Consider the following 18,151-nt stretch of genomic DNA (forward strand, 5'->3'; position numbering starts at 1 on the left):
CAAGTTGCAACTCTGCCGACGTTTCGTTTCATCCGATGCCGTCCTAAGTCATTGGCCTGATGACAAAGGACGACATGTGTATCGAAACGTCTGTAGAGATATAACACGCATTAGGACACCGAGAAAACTACCTCAGCATCATAATCCGAGAAGGTCTTTCAGCATTCTTCTCAGTTAGATAATACGATTTTGCAGGTAAATTTCGACTGAAAAGTTTCATTTTGAATGATTTCGATTGAAAAGTTTCATAACCATCATCATCACGATAAGTCAACAATCCTGAGATTGGTTTGACGCAGCTCTCCATTCCTCTCTCCTATCCGCTAGCCTTTTCATAGTGACGCATTTCTTCTCTTTTACATCCTTCATTACCTGTCCTGTATGAAACGTATTCGGTGCCGTACCTTGCCCTTCTTCCCTTCCACCTGTCCTTCTACGATATTTTCCATCAGACCATCATGCCTCATAATGTGACTATGTTGTCCCGTCTTCTCCTCAAGGATTATAGAAGACTTCTCTTTCCTCACACTCTTCTTAGCATTTCCTTATTAATTATTCGATCGATCCGTTTCATCTTCATCATTCTTTGGTAGCACCACATTTAGAATATTATATATATTTCGAATAATTGACGTATTTCTTCTCTTTCACGTCCTTTATAACATGTCCAATGCAACTCGGTCGTCCCTTTCCCTTTTCCCCGTTCACTTGTCCTTCGACGATTATTTTCATCAGATAATCATGCCCCATGATATGGCCAACTAAGTTGTCCTGTCTTCATCTTAGTTTTTAAAAGGATTTCCCTTCGACCCATTCTTCATCAAACCATCATGTCTCATGATGTAGCCAACTAAGTTGTCCTGCCTGTAACTTAGAGTTTTTAAGACTTCTCTTTTCTCCCATTCTTCTAAAAGCCTTCTTCAAAATTCAATATATTCTGATCATATTCATGAACCGTTCATTTAAAATGTATCGCTCATGAACGACTGAGGTCCAGTAGACACCCAGCCGCGACGACGGCATTTATCCCTCCCCTACCGATCGGCACGGTGGCGCTGGCCCCACTCGTCGGTCCATCTGTGTCCCTCAAACCCCTCCTCCTCCGACTCCCCTACAGTCTCTCAGGGAATCGCGTCTACTGGCAGTGTTACTCTCCCCCACCTCCTTCGCCGTGCCCCCTATATCTCTGCACCCGAGAGAAAAACCCTTCCGGGATACTTGTCCCACTTTTCCCCGGATTACGTAAGATCTCGGGGTGTACCGAGGCGGTGGGCGAGGGGAGGGAAGGGGCCCGGTCGCTTGGAGCACGGCGGGTGAGGTAACACCTGAGAGAGGTATGTGCGATATGTACTTGATTCACGAAATCGATTCGCGAGGGATAAATAATGAGCTGAAAGCTGTATCAATTTATCGTCTAAAAGATATTAACTTGAAGTATTGAGCATTACTTATTGGTGAATTTATGATTTTCCCACTCTCAGAAATTGTAAACAAAAAACTACTATCTAAGAAATTCTTATGCTAATGTATTTTCGGTCGTTTGAGGCAGATTCGGCCAGTTAATACCTGAATGATATTAGCTTGGAGTTTTTATCATTATAAATAGGTAAAGACAAGAAGTGCTTCTCAATGATATTACAGATAACAACAAAGACTATAAGTAAAAGTCTGAAGTATCTCATTGGACGCTGACAATATTTTCCAGATAATGCAATCAACAAAGGTACTAAATAAAATGCTATTACTTTACGTGGTAGTTGTCTGATCTCTTTTCGCTCAGTATTTCAATTGGTCAGTTGCATTGTTCCTCGCTCATGAAGTCAACGGCGCGATCAACTCAAACCCGAATATCGAGCGTTGGAGGTAGAGGATCTTGATTTTTACATTCAGAAAGTGTAGAAACAATGCTAAAAATTTGTGTTTTTTTAAAGGTTAATGAATCTAATATTTTCATGCTGAATACATAAAATCCATGCATAAATGTTGGAGAAACATTGAGCCTATGGCTTAACATATGGAAATAATGGTATTAGACCTAAGGCAGGTAATATGTCTTTCAAGCAGAAGCTGTCAATATAGAGGGAAATCTCCTAAAGCCACTGAACTCTTGAGAGAGTGACCAAATGTGCAATTTGCATTGTTAAAACTAGCACTACTGTCCACAAGACACCTGTATTTGCAATGCACACCTCTATGTGGTTGGGTGCCCTTTTTCAAACACCTCTTTGTGAGCACACATAGCTCTGCGTAGAGAAATATTTGTTTGAAATGTTTGCATAGTGAAGATCAGTAATTTGTTAGACTGAGCAAAGGAACGAGTGAAAGGAACACCCATTCTTGCATTTTGAGTATTCAAGAAAGGGGAACGTGAGACTTTAATGTCACCTGTTGCATCTGTTTGTGCAGGGGTAGAATTGCAAGCGTTTGGGAGAGCGATCAGTATCCAATGAAAGCAAATCAATGCACTCAATCATCTTCCAGCCAACCAATGTTTTTCATGGAAAATATACGTATTTTCAATTATAACGTACAAAGAAGGTGTATTCTCTTTGCAGCGTGATGGAAATTGTATGTGATCCATGAAGACATTGAAAATTTCCAGATTTTTTTCCGTCCATTTCATTGCTAGTATCTAGTCATTTATCACAAACCGCATGCAGGCGCGGTTTGATACAATTCGATCGAAAGTTGCTGGCCCTGGAGTGCGAACGGTTTTTACGAGCGGAATTTAATTGGGAAACGTTGCCGAAAATGAGTATGGGTGAAAACCATGGAAAAATATTCCATCGCTATAATTGCATGCTCAGAATTGGTGGAGGGATTTTTTGTTAACATGTGTTTATGAATTCTCACACAGGTAATTATAAGTGTCTATATGATGCAATATTGTGTAGCAAATAATTATTTAATTGTAATTTTGGGAATTTTTCACGAATCTAATTTTTATGTTACATGCAAATTGTTGCCAAATATTTAACCATTGTACGTCATGAATATATATTGCTATTTTGGATGGTGGCAGCGGAAAAAGTTGACTTTAAAACGGAAATTTGGTCTCTTGGATGATCATATACACAGAAAATCAAAACTATCTTTCGATTTTAGCTTCCATACAAAAATTATTTTCAATTACATTACTTATTTCGTGAACAGATATGCTTTAACTGCTCCCTTCTATGCTAAATATTTAAATGATTTCTCCTCTGTTTAAACTCAACTTTTTAATGTTAATTTAATAATTTCTCCTCTATTGATTTGGCGTTTATTTACCGACAAAATGTAGCTGCCTCAAAATTTAGTTTGTAGGCTTTTAACAACTGTGGGAAATGGGAATTTTTTTCTCTACCACATCCGAAGGTGATGAAGATTTTGAAGATAAGAAACCTTTGAATTCATAACTAATAGCGCCATGATGTCTTAATTGCCCAGTGAGACAATTGCGTTCACTTTCTCTTACAACATAATATTTCGCACAGGTAATTTAATTTAAAAAATTCATTCTCCCAACCATTCTCATTCTATACTTGCGCGGGCGCTATTTCACTTCTTAGATGAGGCTGGATAAGGATATGGTAAGAAGTGTATCGAATACTCTTTGCAAACCTAAAGAGCAGGGCCAATACATTTTATCTTCACCATAAAAGGCCGCTGGGATGCCCACCAAACAATTATTATTTTCCTGATGACAATGACTAAACTTGAATCTACAGTAGCTTTGAGACTTAGTATTCCAATACAAATGCTTCATTATGACCCCACGTCCACATAGGATTAAAAAAGTGTTATTTCTTTGGTAAATAACGCGCACAACCAGGCATCAAAACAATTATGAGTAATTATTGGCATTCACGATATTTACGATTGCGCTGGATAGTCGGATACGGGAAGCACTCCCATTTCTGCAGGTATTACACGTAGTTGTTTTCGAGTTGTTTTTTCATAAAAAAGTTAAGAGAAACATCAATTATTACATGTTTTCACAACAATTCCATGGAGATCATATGAATTGGTTTGTTCAGATTTTACATCATTCACCATTATTAAAGAATTTAAGCTTACGAAAATCCCAATCCCGGGTAATTGTGTGCCTTTTATGGGTAAGAAATAGCACCTGCTGAAAACAAAATATAACTGGATTGAAATATCAAAATTTAAAGGTAGAAAGATGAGAAATTAGATCTCTAAGCCGTATTACTTTGCGTGTAAAAATATCACAGTGGTGGCTGAAGAAACAATGCACTGGAATCATTTACCTATTTCCGAATAATTTTTCACTGGAAGAGTTGTTGTGACCTCGTAAAATGAACACGCCTCATAAATCATATTCATGAAATAATAACAAAATACGTTATCATTGTTCTCAGATTGAATATTATTAGCTTAAATACGAAATGGCTTTACTCGCATCATGCACCAAGCTATTTGGATACTAAATATTGGCGAGATGATATATTTCTCTCCCAAGCATAACATATTATGGCGAGAATTTGAATTCATACACAACTACCACGTTTGAGGGTGATTGTTTTGCTTTATATTTGCTGTAGCTACTAACTATATCCATTGATGCAGAAGTATAATTTAACCATTTGATTTTTCAAAAGATGATATTACTCATACAATATAATGCAAATCTGTTTAAGTAGCAGTATTTTTGTACTCATATGATGTCTTTATACATAATGGTGCAAAAAAAATAAACCAACATTTGAAGCCGTTATAGCATATCACGTATATTTTCTTACCTCGTACTTCATGGCTACCAATTGCCTACCTAAATGATTCTCTCATTCCACCAGGAGCCTGTTGAACAGACACCAGTATGCAGGGGAGCGAAATGGAAGGATGATTTTTTGGAAAGATAGAGAGATGATAGGGGAATTGTGGACAAATTTTCGTTGAAAAATGCGGAAAACGGGTCGGATTATCACTACCCTGGGCTCCCAAAGCCTCAAGTATTTATCCGCAGGAAAGCTATGTTAGAGTATAAATTTTAGTTTCCCGAGACGGTAGGCAGGATTTAAAGTCAGGACCGGAGCCAGGTTACGGATACAGTTCCAGCATTATTCTGAGGCTTATTGTGCAGGAGATATTTTTTCTGTCCTTTCCGCGAATATTCTTTGCCCACATTCCTTTCGCTTATGTTGGGATAGTAAGATTTCCCGCAGAAGACAAATTGTCCAAGAAGGGTAAATTTCCAATGGGGTAAATTTCCAAGGAAACATTTCTGAGGGTACTTACAAAAATTTCACAATAAACAGAACAGTTTGGTAGGTTGTATTTTGAATAAGTTTGTATTTTCTATAAAGAGTTTTCAGTCTCACCAGTTGATTCATCTTTCTATTCTCTTAGGAAATCATAGAATTCATAGAATCATTCTTTCCCTTATGATGTGGCACAAAGCAATAAATCTTGGTAGAAAAGCTAAAGATTCCGGGGAAAGAATTCATTTTCGGATACAATGGCCACTTACTTAAAGAATGCGTATCTTTCACCTTAAGTAGGAATTCATGTCATTTCCTCATTTGATATTCAAGTTACCATTCTTGGTTCATAGTTCACCTCCTGTAAAAAATTCAAATTTCTCCTCACATCGCATGTGCGACATAAAACGATGACTTTTCTGTACGTGAGAGTTGTACGAAAGTACCGTAAAGTTTAAAATATGACTGATGGGTTCAGTCTTTGAGAAATTCAAATAAGAGATAAGAAGGTCCGGGAAGGTACGGGAGGAAAAAAAGCAAAGAAATCAAAAAGAAAACTGTACGCTAACTTCGTCCAGTAAACAACGGACTCATTAAATTTAGCGTATTATCAAATATTTCGTGCTTAAAAGATCATAGAAATATATCATTCTGTAGGTTTTTGTTTTTTCTCGGCATTATACATTACTAGCCCAGAAGCTATGGGGATATATTTTATATTTTCCTTTGCGTGAAAATTTATTTTTTTGTGAATGGGGATGCAACCCTTGATAGATAATTATTCAAGTAATCTTGTTCCATAAGAACATGGAGATTTCAATGCTCGAGACTAAGCTGAATCGTAATGAGGGTTTTTCCGATCTATTTTCTGTCGAATCTGGAAAAATTAGATTGGAAAAACTTTTTTTTACCCTCGTTTATCACTACTTTCATCATGACCTGCAAAGGTTTTATTTTTTTATTTTTTTTGTATTGATTATTATATGCTCGTGCTTTTTCATACTGAGGAAGTGTGCTGACTTTCTGATTTCATCCGTAAATAGCTAACATAATCTTAATGGTTTTGTCTAATATGTATGGGCTATACGCGCCCGACGATGCAGGTGTGTCCAATTAAATACGTAGGAGGGGATCCACCAGAGAGCACTTGCGACAGCCATTTTAACAAAAATCGTTCTTTTTTTCCTAATAGTATCCGTCGGGCAAAGTCTGATTTAAGACCTCACAATGATCGTCATACTTTCATCAATTACCTCATTTTTTTTAGATAAGTACGCATTGAAAATCTCTTTTTTAAACATCTCATGTGAAAATCGGCAACTTTTTCTGTACGATGCTACTTTTGATGAATTTTTCAAAATTTGAACATATTCATCCAAAAAATATTTTAAAGCTATTTAAGAGTTCTAAAGTAATAGAAAACAATATTTAAAAAAGTCTCCAAAATACTTTAACAGTTTTAGAAAGCTATTTGTTATTTCCTTTTCTCCCACAAGTTTTTACTATAATTGGCAGAGGATTCTTTATTCTGTGGCATATGTTTGAGAATCTAAATCAGTATTACGCGTTAAACGCGCATAGTGTAGTGTATGTATGTCATCATATGAAAGTATATAGTAATGGAGTTGTTTTTTGCACTAATTCACCTCTGTCAATTTTATTTTTAGGTGATGAGGGTGATACAAATTGTATTTAACTTTTTTATAATACAGTTTAAAAATGAAGCTAAAGATTTCTTTCCGCTATATTCAGGTAACTAGAATGCAAAGGTATGCAAATACAATAATTTTAATACTTATGATATACAATGAATATAATGTGATATGCAATGCAAACTGCTGAATATAAAAAAGAAAGTTTAAAAATAATTAGGGGCATAATTAATATTTGCAAAGTACTTATAGGACTCATAGAAAGAGATAAAGTATCTACATGTATGTTCATTTCTAGCGTCTGCTTGATATTTGCAATTTTTCTTTTTAGCTTGTATCTATATTCCGTATCAAATAAATTTACCGAGCACGTAAGATATAATCACCCCGATAATGCAAGTGTGTTTGTTTGCCTCTGCTGACGTAAAGCCAGTTAAATGGCAATAATAAGACGTGCAAGAACGCTGTTTCCCGAGTGACGCTCAGAGATTGCAAAGCCGGAGAGATCGCGTAGATAATCAAGCTAGTGTCTTTGAGAATACCAATGGTTATTTTTTTCCATGCGGTGGTGAATATTGTTGCGTTAGAGATATTGAAGAGAAAAGTAAGTTTCACTGACCATCACGAAAGAATGATCGCACAATACTAGAAGCCTCAAGAAGGCAGTCAATTAGGAGCTGGCTTTCGCTCTGAAGACATGAATGTCATTTCTTGGAACTCAAGAACTGGTCTCTGTACGGTAAACACGGCCCAAATGAGCGTAAATGAATCATTTTGACCACTCTATGAGCATCTTATCTGATGATGTGATTTTTTCAAATGTCATTTGCTTGCCAGGTATTATCCACTAAATAATCTTACTTTTAAGGTGAAGTGGATGAGGTTCAGGTTGTGATTTCCTGATAGAAACGCGTGAGAAAAGCTAACATCGGCACTCATAAAATTACGTATTTCATCGCTATCAATCAATCTCACTGAGAGAGGAACTAGGATTGCCTATGGATGTAAGCCTCAGCGCCGTATCTAGTAATTTTTCAACTTATTCTTGTCACGGATAGATTTCCACTGGAGTTGAAAATCACTTGTACTTGTGGTGAACGATATTTTAATCGAAATCATGCAGTTACTCTAACAAGTATCGTATTTGATGGACAAAAACCTCTGGACGATGGTCATATTGCTTCAATTAGCTCATTTTTTTAGAAAAATCTGTAATTAAAGGCAATAGGCAATATAGGAAAAGTATATATAGTATAGGCAATCTAAGGAAAATGGAGTCGGGTTGATATACAGAAAGAATTTGGAGAGAAATATAACTAAAGTTATGCCAGTAAGCGATAGAGTAGTGGCTATCAAGATACTGAGTAAGCCAGTAGATACATTAATTATCCAAGTGTACTTGCCAACATCAGATGCAGAAGAAGAAGAGATTGAACGGATATATGAGCAAATAGAGGAAGTATATGAAGAAAATGGAAAAGGCAAAGTAAGAACTATAATGATGGGAGATTGGAACAGTGTAGTGGGGAATGGAAGAAGGACGAATGTAGTTGGAGATTATGGACTTGGAAGTAGAAATGAAAGAGGAGAAAAATTGATAAATTTTTGTGACCGCTTGGAGTTATGGATTGCAAATACTTGGTTTAAAAATCATAAAAGAAGGTTGTACACGTGGAAAGCACCTGGAGATATTTCAAGATATCAGATAGATTTTATTATTGTCAATCAAAGGTTTAAGAATAGTGTTAAAATGGCAAAAACCTACCCAGGAGCAGATGCTGACTCTGACCACAATCTTCTAGTTACTGATATAAGAACACGATTGAAGCTTGTTAAGAAAGGGAGGTTGATAAGGAAATGGGATGTAATAAAGCTGAAAAATGAGAAGAATGAAGCATATAATAAAAATGTTGAGAAAAATTGGAAGATGTAAGACAAAGTAATGAGGTATCAGAGGAATGGAATAACATTAGGGATGTAATATGGGAAGTCTTAGAAGAGGAAGTTGGTGTTGTACAAAAGGAAAGAAATAGGAAGGAATGGATCACTCAGAGCATGATAGATAAAATGGAGGAAAGGAGAAAGTGGAAAAATGTTCACACTGAAGAAGGAAAAGGGCAATATAGGAAACTTAACAATGAACTACGAAGATTAACTGATAAGGCAAGAGAGGAGTGGATGGAGAGAGAATGCGAAAAGATGGAAGTCCTAGAAGAACAAGGGAGATTGGAAGAAATGTATAAAACAGCTAAAAAGTTCACAAAAAGAGAGCCAAAGAAAATAAGTAAACAAGGAATGTTAAATAAATACGGAAAGATAACAACAGGTGTTGAGGAAAACAAAAACATATGGAAAGAATATGTGAAAGAACTATATGATAGTAAAGATGATCATTCTGAGATGGAGCTGGAAGAGGAATGGGAATGTGAAGAGGTGAATAGAGGACCAAACATACTGAGAAGAGAAGTGGAAAAGGCAATCAAGGATCTCAAGGAAAGGAAAGCAATGGGATGCGATAGAATACCATCAGAAGCATTAAAGAACCTAGGTAACAGTGCAATGAGTCGATTAACAAATTTAATCAATAGGATATATGATACCGGGAGCTGGCCTGATGATCTACTTAAAACTATTCTAATACCAATACCAAAGAAATGTAATGCCAAAGAATGTAAAGACTATAGGACAATTAGTCTTATATGCCATGTTACCAAAGTAATTACAAGGATTATATTAAAAAGAATCGAAGGAAGAATTGAAGAAAATATGGGAGAAGATCAATTTGGATTTAGAAAGGGTAAAGGGACTCGTGATGCAATAGGATGCTTGAGGATGATAGGAGAAAGAATGATGGAAGTGAATAGAGATTTGTACATTTGCTTTATTGATTGGGAAAAGGCATTTGATAAGGTTAATTGGAATGTGTTATTGAAAATTTTGAAAGACATTGGCATTGATTGGAAAGATAGGAGATTAATAAAGGAGATATATTGTAGGCAGGTAGTAGTTATAAAAATTGGAGATGATGAAACAGAAGAAATTGGCATAGGAAGAGGAGTGAGGCAAGGGTGCTGCCTTTCTCCAGAGCTCTTCAATGTTTATGCAGAAAAATGATGGAGAAAGCTTTAGAAAAAGCTAGAGGAGTTGTAATAGGAGGAGAAAGAATAAAAACAATTAAATATGCAGATGATCAGGCAGTGCTGGCAGAAAGTGAAGAAGATTTACAACAAGTGATGGATGATATAATGGATGTGGGGAGGGAATTTGGAATGAACTTAAACATAAATAAAACCAAGGTGATGAGAATCAGCAGAAAAGAAGGTTGTGTTTGTATATCCTTAGAAGGAAATATCATACAGCAAGTACAGACTTTCCAATATTTGGGAAGTCTGGTAAGATGGAATGGAAGTTGTACTGAGGAAATAAGAAGAAGGATATCAATAGGTAAAGGAGCGTATGGAAAGGTAAAAGCATTGTTAACAGCAAAAAGAATTCCAATAGAGATGAGGAAGAGGTTTATGAAATGTTTTGTGTGGAGTGTAGTGTTGTACGGATGTGAATCATGGACTGTTAAAAAGAAGGAGGAGAGATATTTAGAAAGTTTTGAAATGTGGGTATGGAGACGAATGTTGAAAGTGAAGTGGACTGACAGAGTGAAGAATGAGGAAGTTCTAAGAAGAATAGGCGAGGAAAGAAAATTAATACATATGATTCATAAGAGGAAGGCAAGTTGGTTAGGGCATATATTAAGAAGGAATTGTTTGGAACGGAGAATAATAGAAGGGAAGATAGAAGGAAAGAGAGGAAGAGGAAGAAGGAGGATGGGAATGTTGGATGATATAAGAAGAGGAAGAAAATACAAAGACCTAAAGGAGGTTGCTCAGGATAGAGAAAGATGGAGAGAAGTCCAGTGGAAACCTGTCTAAGGACAGTAATCACTGATGATGATGATGATGAATCTTTAATCAAATATTTCATAAATAATTCGTTAATTTAATTAATCGTAGAGGGCGTAACTTGGTGGAAATCCATAATATCACGAAATAGCAAAGTTCTTGATTCTTGTATTCGTGAAATTCGTTAATTCTTTCAACAACTTGCATCTTAATATGGCTTTTTCAAAATTTGAAGAAATTCTTCCAAAAAATGTTCTACAATTATTTAACAGTTTTAAAGACACTGAATTCAAATGCGACTGCTTCTAATATTGCGTAAACTCTTTTACGCTTATGGATCTGCTTATAGAGTCTTTTTATCTTGTTCGTATATCTTGCTAAAACCGCGACTTAACCTGTTTTTGGAAAAATCTCTCCTTTACATCCTCACTCAAAGTATGTAATGGTCCCACTAGTTGAAAATACTAAATCATTATGAAAGGTTTTAGTTAAATTATTCTGAATTAGGTAGTATTAAGGCCCGGTTACACGGTACATTATAATGTACAAGAAAATGTGAGAATGTCTGAATCTCAGAATGAACGTGAAAATTCACCGTGTAACCACACAAAAACGTAAGAATGTACGAATTTCTGAACACCTGTTCTAATTTCGTTCAGACAATCGTACAACTTGGACTCATAACAGAGTCACATGGTGGCAGACTACAAAAACGACACATTTACAACCACTGCTTTCTCTTATTTTTGTCCTCAGGGACACAAGTAAAAAACCTTCTCCAGCGAGTAAATAGAGGTACTAGACGACTGGGCACTTTATATGGTTTTATGGGATACACGATTTATATGGTTTTCACACGTTTTTCAATTGAAGATCCATGCTGCAATACACTTACTGCCAGGGACGCCGACTTACAAAAAATATTGGGGGGGCCCAAACCGAGCCCCCTCAAGCCCCATGGAGTCGGCGCCACTGCTTACTGCGTTAAGCAAATGATGTAGATGTGTAACATAGATCACAATCTGCAATCAACACATATTAATTAAATCTTTCCAAATCTCCCCAAACAATCCCCGTAATTGCAGAAAAGTTTCTCTGGTTTTGTTGTCGTTGATGTCGTCCATGCCTCCCTAGAACATTCTTAGTGGGAAACATGGACGACATCATCCGGTGGAAAACCCGAGAAACTTTTCTGCAACTGAAACGCCGGGAAAACCTAAGATCATAAATCCCCTTAATTTATATCAAAAACGCTTAGGCAACCCAACATATTCACAATCCGCAGTTTGACGTTAAAACAGCAATTATATTCGCCAAATTTGCGTTTGAGCCCCTACATTGATAGTTTTTCTATCCACTTCCTCAGTCTTTAATTAGTGGATACCGTGTCATGATGTAACGCGCGCACGCTCCGATGACGTCGTGTTTTCAAGCAGTCGATGAAGATTATTTTTTAAAGACTCATAACTCAGCTAAAAACATTATTCATCCGCGAAAATATCGGCGAGTACATTTGAGATAGTGATCTTCTTATTATAGTACTTTAAAAAATTGTGCATGTTCCCCATTGGTTTTCATTTGAAGTTGAAATACATTTTGCACATTTAAAAATGTTCGAAAAATAGTCCGTAAAAAAGTACCGTGTAACCACCTACTCGTGGATCTTGTCCATGTAAATGTACAAAAATCTGTTCAGAAAACCATTCGAAAAATGTAAAGAATCTTGAACATTGTAATGTACCGTGTAACCAGGCCTTTACATATGTGCAATGTTATATGTTTATGTTAATTCTAATGTTATAATATATGTTTATGTTAATTCTAATCGGCAGAATCAATCACCATCGCCTAAAATATGCGACAAACACATTGAAATATCTGCTTTCCGGGGTTACAAGTAGGAGGGCTAAGGAGGATTCTTTAGACTTTTCGTACCCTGATTAAAGCGTCTTACTAACGATTCCTGCCTTTCTTTATTTCGCAGGTTCATTCTATCGCCGTGAGATGGCAGCTGCGCGAGGCGGCGTGGTGGTCGCCTTGCGGTCTGCCGTAGATTATGGCATTCGCTTCCTTACAGATCCTCCACGAGGTAAGTGGGCACCGCATAGATTACCGGTTTCTATTTTTGCCGCACTAGTGAAAATTAAGAGCACGAAAAACTCCTGCTCTATTGATCTTTTATCGTGACGTACTACTCATTTAAAACTACCATCTTAAATTGAAAGGAAATATTGAGTTCTTTTGAGTGTATCACTTATACTAAGTATAGTTAATAGATATAAAGATGAATTCTATTTCCGAGTCTCACATTGCATTTATTATATTCTATAAATATTTTCTGGCGAATCCGGTATCTTTTTCAGAAGCCACTCTGTAGATCGCTGGTGAAATTCAGTTTTAATTCTGCAGATACAAAATCTGCAGAATTGTTTTCGTTGATATAAATATCCAAAATTGCATCCGCGGAGTTGCTTGTTGTTGTTAAAGTTGTTACATACACGATGGTACTTATGATTCCAGCAGCCACATAAGCTAATGTGAAATATAATCTTCAAACGGATTAAATGTTAAATACATCCCTCTTTTTCTCTATTATTTCCATATTTTTTCTTTGATATACCTCATGAATTTTCAGTTGTCCTTTACAAGCAATATTTATCAAACCAGGTTTTAATTGATTGGCCGTCATTTTCACTGTCACAACTTGACAAGTGACTTTCTTTCACGAGCATGATAGAAATTTCAGTAAAGTGAAATCTGATTCCATTGTTTTTATCTTCTTGTGTATTGAAACAACCAGATGATTTGCCTTTACCTCCATTTCACTCACACTAAAGTGGAAATTAGAACCCATGGCCTAAATCTAGTTCATTGCCAGCATAAAATATTTCCATCTTTTTCGGAGGTGGGGTTCATATGACGGTTAAAAGGATAGTTGCATATATTCCTACATCATATTGTCCAATGCCTCTCATATAGCCCTTCATTATCCTCGAATAGTTGCCTTTACGTTATCATCCAATCTCCATATTATGGTCCAATTGGTATGTTACATAGTCGAATTTTTGCTACATATCCCTTTTGCATTAATGGAGGCTTGGAAAACTGAAAGTTCAATTCTTCTACGGTAAAGCAAGGACAGGTTTATTCATTCGTCAAGTAAATCGAAATAAGAAAAATTTTGGCAGGCTAATGTAACCGTAAAATCTCTTATGCCAACCCCAAGTATGTGCACATTTTTATTACGATTAGCAATGTGCAACGGAAAGCTTCAGAGCTCCCTTCATCTCAGAATCAATAATCTAGCCTGACTAGGCGGTTCGAGCTATCGTGACGATCGTATTTACATAGGATTTTTATTTAGGATTCCCTCTCAATATCGAGATATTTTTTCCATGACTCTATTTAAGGAGTAAAATGATTAAATTATTGGAAAAACTGAGAAGGAGAAACCACCTTTTCAGATTCCAGGTTAATAATGTGTAAAAAATCACCATCCATTCACCCCGGTGGAGGGGGACGCCTTTAGAGCTATTTGAAAGCATATTAGTTAAGAGCCAAATGAAAAGTCCATCCATCTAAATAAATTATTACCAAGGTCTATTCAATGATAATCGTAATTTTATGCGATGTAGAATGTATGTTGACCCTCACACGCAGTAGAAATTCGATTCGAGGAAAGATTTTTTTAGCATGTGGGTGGAGTGTACAAAAAATTGGCCGTGGAGGATGGGGGGGGGAGTGAATTGCACCTTTGGTCCACGCTCTGAGTCCTCCCTGTCTCCCAGTCACAATGGCACGCATCAACGAATTCGCCCACTGACCCAATTTCCTCGCTGTGCAACCGCGGCCCTCTCGAAAGAGGGTGTCAGTCACGGTGCGGTGAGGGAGAGAAGGGAAGAATTCAACGGGTCTCAACGAGGGATTGCGATAGTTAGTGGCACTCATGCGTACTCTTCATTCTGTTTTCCGTTTTACTCAGCTGCTATCTGATTAGATTTTACTCTAATTATATTCGTGTTACCATCCATCGATTGATTCATTTGTGCCACTTTTAATTACAGATTCATTAGCATATTTTCTCTTGGAATTCGGTTTATAATGTATCAAGGACATATGGCAATTGTTTGATTAAAATTGAGCGTACCGAAATATATTTTCTATGCTGAAATACATTTTTATTAGGAGCGCGTTTTTTTGCCAAATATTAAGTACTTTTTGTAAAGAATTTACATATAAATTTGACTAAAATTGGAAAAAATTACGTCTTTGATGCGTAAATTTGAATGATGTCACTTTCATTTTGCCGCAATATTCGCTAAAAATCATATTTAACAACTCTCTTCCTTTTTTATCCCTTTTCTCGAATGTTGGCGGAATTTTTGATGGTGATTTCTTTATTTTTTTACTGCAAATTCCTTCCAGTAATTTTTTCACCTTTCGATTATAATTCTTTGATTTATTTTCATATTTTAATGATAAACACCTTGAAACCAATTACTTTTATCCTTACAAATATAATTCGTAGATGATCTTGAGCGTTTAATAATAATATTAATAAACTGACCGTTATTCGAGAGCATTTTGGATTCGTGCAGTCTATCTTCCTAGGACCGTGGTGTTCTAGTTTAAATGGGCTAGAGGAGAGTCTCCTCGTGGATGGGTTGGTATGTAAGGTGGGAGAAGGGCCGTAGTGGTCGACTTCAATTGTATTCTTCGTCCACTAGTTCCTATACAAGGAAACATGAAGATCCGGGTTGAATTGGCGCTGTGGTGGAAGCTCTGGACTCGTACACGGAAAGTCCGAGATTTATTTAGTGAGGCATTGATGATTCCGTCTAATAACAGAAGTTTTCAATAGGTTTTTAACTCCTTGCTCTCCTTAAATAATAATTTAATTCTCCTTAATAAAAAGTCTCCTCGTATGCAGCACTTCCTCCCTATGGCGAGATATTGGACCGAGGGGGACTCGCGGATGAGGCAGCACTTGTGATTATATAAAGCAAAAGTCACTTCCATCTGATGGATATTTAATATATCAGCAAGTATAAGCACATGCTCTTTTTCAAAACCTTGTTTTTGGCCCTAGCGAAGATTTTCCCATACATACATACTGAAACACTTTACTCGTAGTAAGTTAACGGGTAGATTTAATTTTCAATGACACATTAATGTAATTTTACATTAATTCCAACAAGGGAGTATTTACCATTATTCATTTTTTCCTGATTCCGCAGTGTAAAAAATTGATTCAATCATTCTAATAAATGTAACCTTAAAAAAGTTGCTAGTGCACCCAGAAGACCGACAAAACTCATTGCGCAGTAAACTCCTTTATGTGTTTTTAAGCGGATGTCCGCTCAAAAAAAAAACGAGTCATGATATGAGGGGTCATTGAGTAGGTAACCTATTTTATTCGAGCGCTTGGCTAGTGCTAGCTCTAATTAATCTTCCTTTGGTTCAAAGTACCTACCGAACTGAAAATTCGCCAAAACTGTGATCAGAAATACGTTACGTACACTTGTAGTGGAATTGTTCTAAACCTCGTTACATTTACTGAGCCATTAAGATGATATCTTTGTCAAAACATTTAGATAAAAATTTGATCGTGATGACTGGTACTATACTAAATTCTATCCTACCCTGTTCTAAGCTATGAAGGGTCAGACTTGATATTCGTTGCGACAGAATGAGATCTGGCGAAGCGTGAATAGAGGAATCCCCCTCCTATCCCCTCCCTCCCATTACCCCCCTCCTCACGATCACCTCTTCCTCTCACCTTTGCATTCAAGGAACCGTTCACCCACCTGCCTACAATAAGATGACTCGGCGATTTTTGACAAAAGGATTCGGGTCTCAAAATCGACAACGATGCTCATGGGGTCTCATAGTCTGCCTAACAGCACAAATCACTAATGTAATCATTCTTTACCATAGGCATTGCAATATCATGCGCCAATCATATCGAAGGGGATGGAGGTAAATATCTTATATTATCATTCTATTCGAGATTGCGGGAGGTAATGGAATAAATCCCGATAACAGGGGGGGTCACATTCATTTGTTAATTTTTGAGGTGGAAATGCTTTCTCGAACTTCCGATTCACGACTGATCTCGAGTTATCAAATCGTAATAATATTAATGTAATATTTAGGTCGGGTGACAAGTCCGGGAGGGTCAACTTTTCATCAAATAGGCTTCGCTGGGAACGAATTGGTTCTCAGGGCATGCTGAATATCTTGAATTTTCTGTGATCTGTAACTGCCATTTTTTTAAATACGCATCGGCCAATTTTTGTAATCAGTGAATCCACTATTTTCCGGTGAAAAAAACCTATGAGAAAGGGTCTTTAAATTTCTGCGAGCATGAAAAGCTTCAGCACTTGGGTAGAAGCGAATTTCATACCGAAAGGTTATGGGAACGTCGGCCGGTGGGGCTGATAGCCGGTGGGGCTGATAAACAATCAGCACGACCACTGAGGTTGAGATGACGAAGCACCTGGAGGGCCTTAAAATTGCTAAGCCTGAGTTCAGAAAATTGGTGTGCCCATCGCTCAAGCATCCCCATTCGCCGTTTGTCCGGCGGATTTTTCCAAAGAACTAAGGACTATTATCTTCAGCCGAAAAAAATTAACGGAAATCTTATGTGCTGCCTTTCATCGAATCGTATCACGGAATTCACTGAATTATCCCTACCTCCGAGTTTTCCTCGTTCATTCTATTTCTTAAAAATAAATAAATCGGTAGCATTTGCTTCGAAATCTCTCATATGGTTAGATACCCAAGTCTTCAGCACTGGCTGGAAATGTCATCCTGTTTCACGATTTTTCCGAACACTTTTTGAAACCTGCAGTGAGGTCTGTCGAGTCTGCTGAATAAAGATTCTAGTAATCAGCTTCAGACTTTACTTTGTAGAGATTCATTACATTCGAATTTGATTAAGTAACTCTTATTCGTAGATCATCGGTGCAGTAGCCATGAAATAGGTGTAATTCTTCGATTTCATCTTTGAATAATTTACTTAAAATCATGTCAGATTATCTTTTGGTTCGTATTTGAGGAATCGAGCTATTGCTTTGGCATTTCTGCGTGGAGGATATGTAATTTTAAGCTCTAAATAAAAGGCTTTTCTTGAAAAACTCTGAATATTTAGTCACTGCATTTACTTCTCAATCCTGGCGCCATATTTTCACCGTGGAATACTAAGTGTCCAATTCCATATACAGTAACCACGGTCATATAAATTCGCCCGTGGAAAGCCGCCTAGAAAATGCATGTTGGTTTCTCGTATTGAATAGAATAGATCTCGCTTTACCCTAGAGTATATGCGGGACAATGAAATTGAGGAAGTTTTATTACCTCTAGTAAATCATTAGCCGTCTTGGAACCACCGATAAGC

General features: G+C 36.9%; 1 protein-coding gene across 2 annotated transcripts in view; it reads left to right on the forward strand.

The window, feature by feature from the left end:
* LOC124167152 (elongation of very long chain fatty acids protein AAEL008004-like) overlaps positions 1 to 18,151 on the forward strand; it is a 205,093-nt gene that overhangs the window by 164,457 nt on the left and 22,485 nt on the right. For both annotated transcript variants that reach the window (XM_046544966.1, XM_046544961.1), the window contains exon 3: positions 12,737 to 12,841. In XM_046544966.1, the coding sequence (XP_046400922.1) occupies positions 12,757 to 12,841 (85 nt within the window). In that variant the 5' untranslated portion in view covers positions 12,737 to 12,756. The remainder of the gene's footprint in view (positions 1 to 12,736; positions 12,842 to 18,151) is intronic.

This window comes from Ischnura elegans, chromosome 1 (genome assembly GCF_921293095.1).
Source record: "Ischnura elegans chromosome 1, ioIscEleg1.1, whole genome shotgun sequence".
NCBI lineage: Eukaryota > Metazoa > Arthropoda > Insecta > Odonata > Coenagrionidae > Ischnura > Ischnura elegans.